We start from the raw sequence: 1,144 nt of genomic DNA on the forward strand, positions 1-1,144 counted from the left end.
TATTTTATATATAAGTGAACAGATATCTCATGGCAATTATGCTCACCAAGTCACACATTATTTCATCAACTGTTACGCATACATCACGAAACAATATTGATCATTGCTAGCGTCTTATTCTTCAGTAGCTTTAGCTTGAGGCTATGACATGAAACTTTTATTTATGAGGAAGGACAATAACTGAAAGCAGCCGCTTCCACAGCCCTCTACTGTGGACTAAACCACCACCATAAGGATGGTGGCCACAGCAACCTCCTGCTTCTACAAAGCCTTTAACGACGGCCACCTCCGTCGCCACCGCCACCATCACCACCGCCACCATCTCCACCACCACCACTGCCATCTCCACCGCCACTGTCGCCATCGCCACTGCTTCCACCATCACCATCACCGCCACCGCTGCTGCCACCTCCATCGCCAGTACCATCACCACCGTTGCCATCCCCGTTACCGCCGCCATCGCCGTTACCGCCACCATCGCCGTTACCGCCGCCACCTTCGCCCCCACCATCCCCTCCGTCACCATCATCAGCTACATGGTAGCCAGAACTTGATTTTGGCTTGTTAGCCTGCTTCAAGGACCTTGCGAAGGAAAGGTAGAAGCTAATGCTAAGCAGAACTAACAATGCAAGAACCTTGAGCTTATTGCGTTTAGCCATTGTTGTTTATGGATTGGTGGATGAGAAGCTGTGGTGGTCGAATGAGCGCTATTTATAGCAGAGGGCTTGCACTACAAAGTAGGTTTATGGTAGAGAAGCAGAGGATTCAAATGAGGAGGATTATTACAAGGAAAAAAAGGAAACAATGTGCTTGAGGTCAAACAATTCGGCTGGCTTTGAAATTTTGATTAAAGACTTTGAGTAATTTTTGTTCTATATTGCATTATAGAATATTTGAATTATTTTGCAAGAAAATTATCAGAATGATTAACATTTTTTTAAATTGCCCAAAAATAAATTTGAAAGAAAGATAATAATATTAGTTGTATTTCACAATATAATGCTTTATAAGAAAGAATTTTATGAGTAGAAGAGATTCAGGACTCATAGAAATATCAAAAGGCATGAAAAAAATTAAAGAGTAAAACCTTAATAAAATTACATATAATCATAAGAGTTTCATTATTTATCTCTTCATCTTTCAT

At 41.3% G+C, this 1,144-nt stretch overlaps 1 protein-coding gene across 1 annotated transcript; it reads right to left on the reverse strand.

Moving 5' to 3' along the window:
* Nucleotides 1-272: 272 nt before the first annotated feature.
* Nucleotides 273-659, reverse strand: LOC110091861 (putative glycine-rich cell wall structural protein 1). The gene has a single exon (XM_020816115.1). It carries the CDS (start codon nt 657-659, stop codon nt 273-275), a length of 387 nt encoding a protein of 128 aa, XP_020671774.1.
* Between the last annotated feature and the right edge of the window lie 485 nt (nt 660-1,144).

This window comes from Dendrobium catenatum, unplaced genomic scaffold, assembly GCF_001605985.2.
Source record: "Dendrobium catenatum unplaced genomic scaffold, ASM160598v2 fragScaff_scaffold_231, whole genome shotgun sequence".
Lineage (NCBI taxonomy): Eukaryota > Viridiplantae > Streptophyta > Magnoliopsida > Asparagales > Orchidaceae > Dendrobium > Dendrobium catenatum.

What these genes read in the sequence shown, in the direction of transcription:
- LOC110091861 (XM_020816115.1), bottom strand. Translation starts at nt 659, where the DNA reads ATGGCTAAACGCAATAAGCTCAAGGTTCTTGCATTGTTAGTTCTGCTT.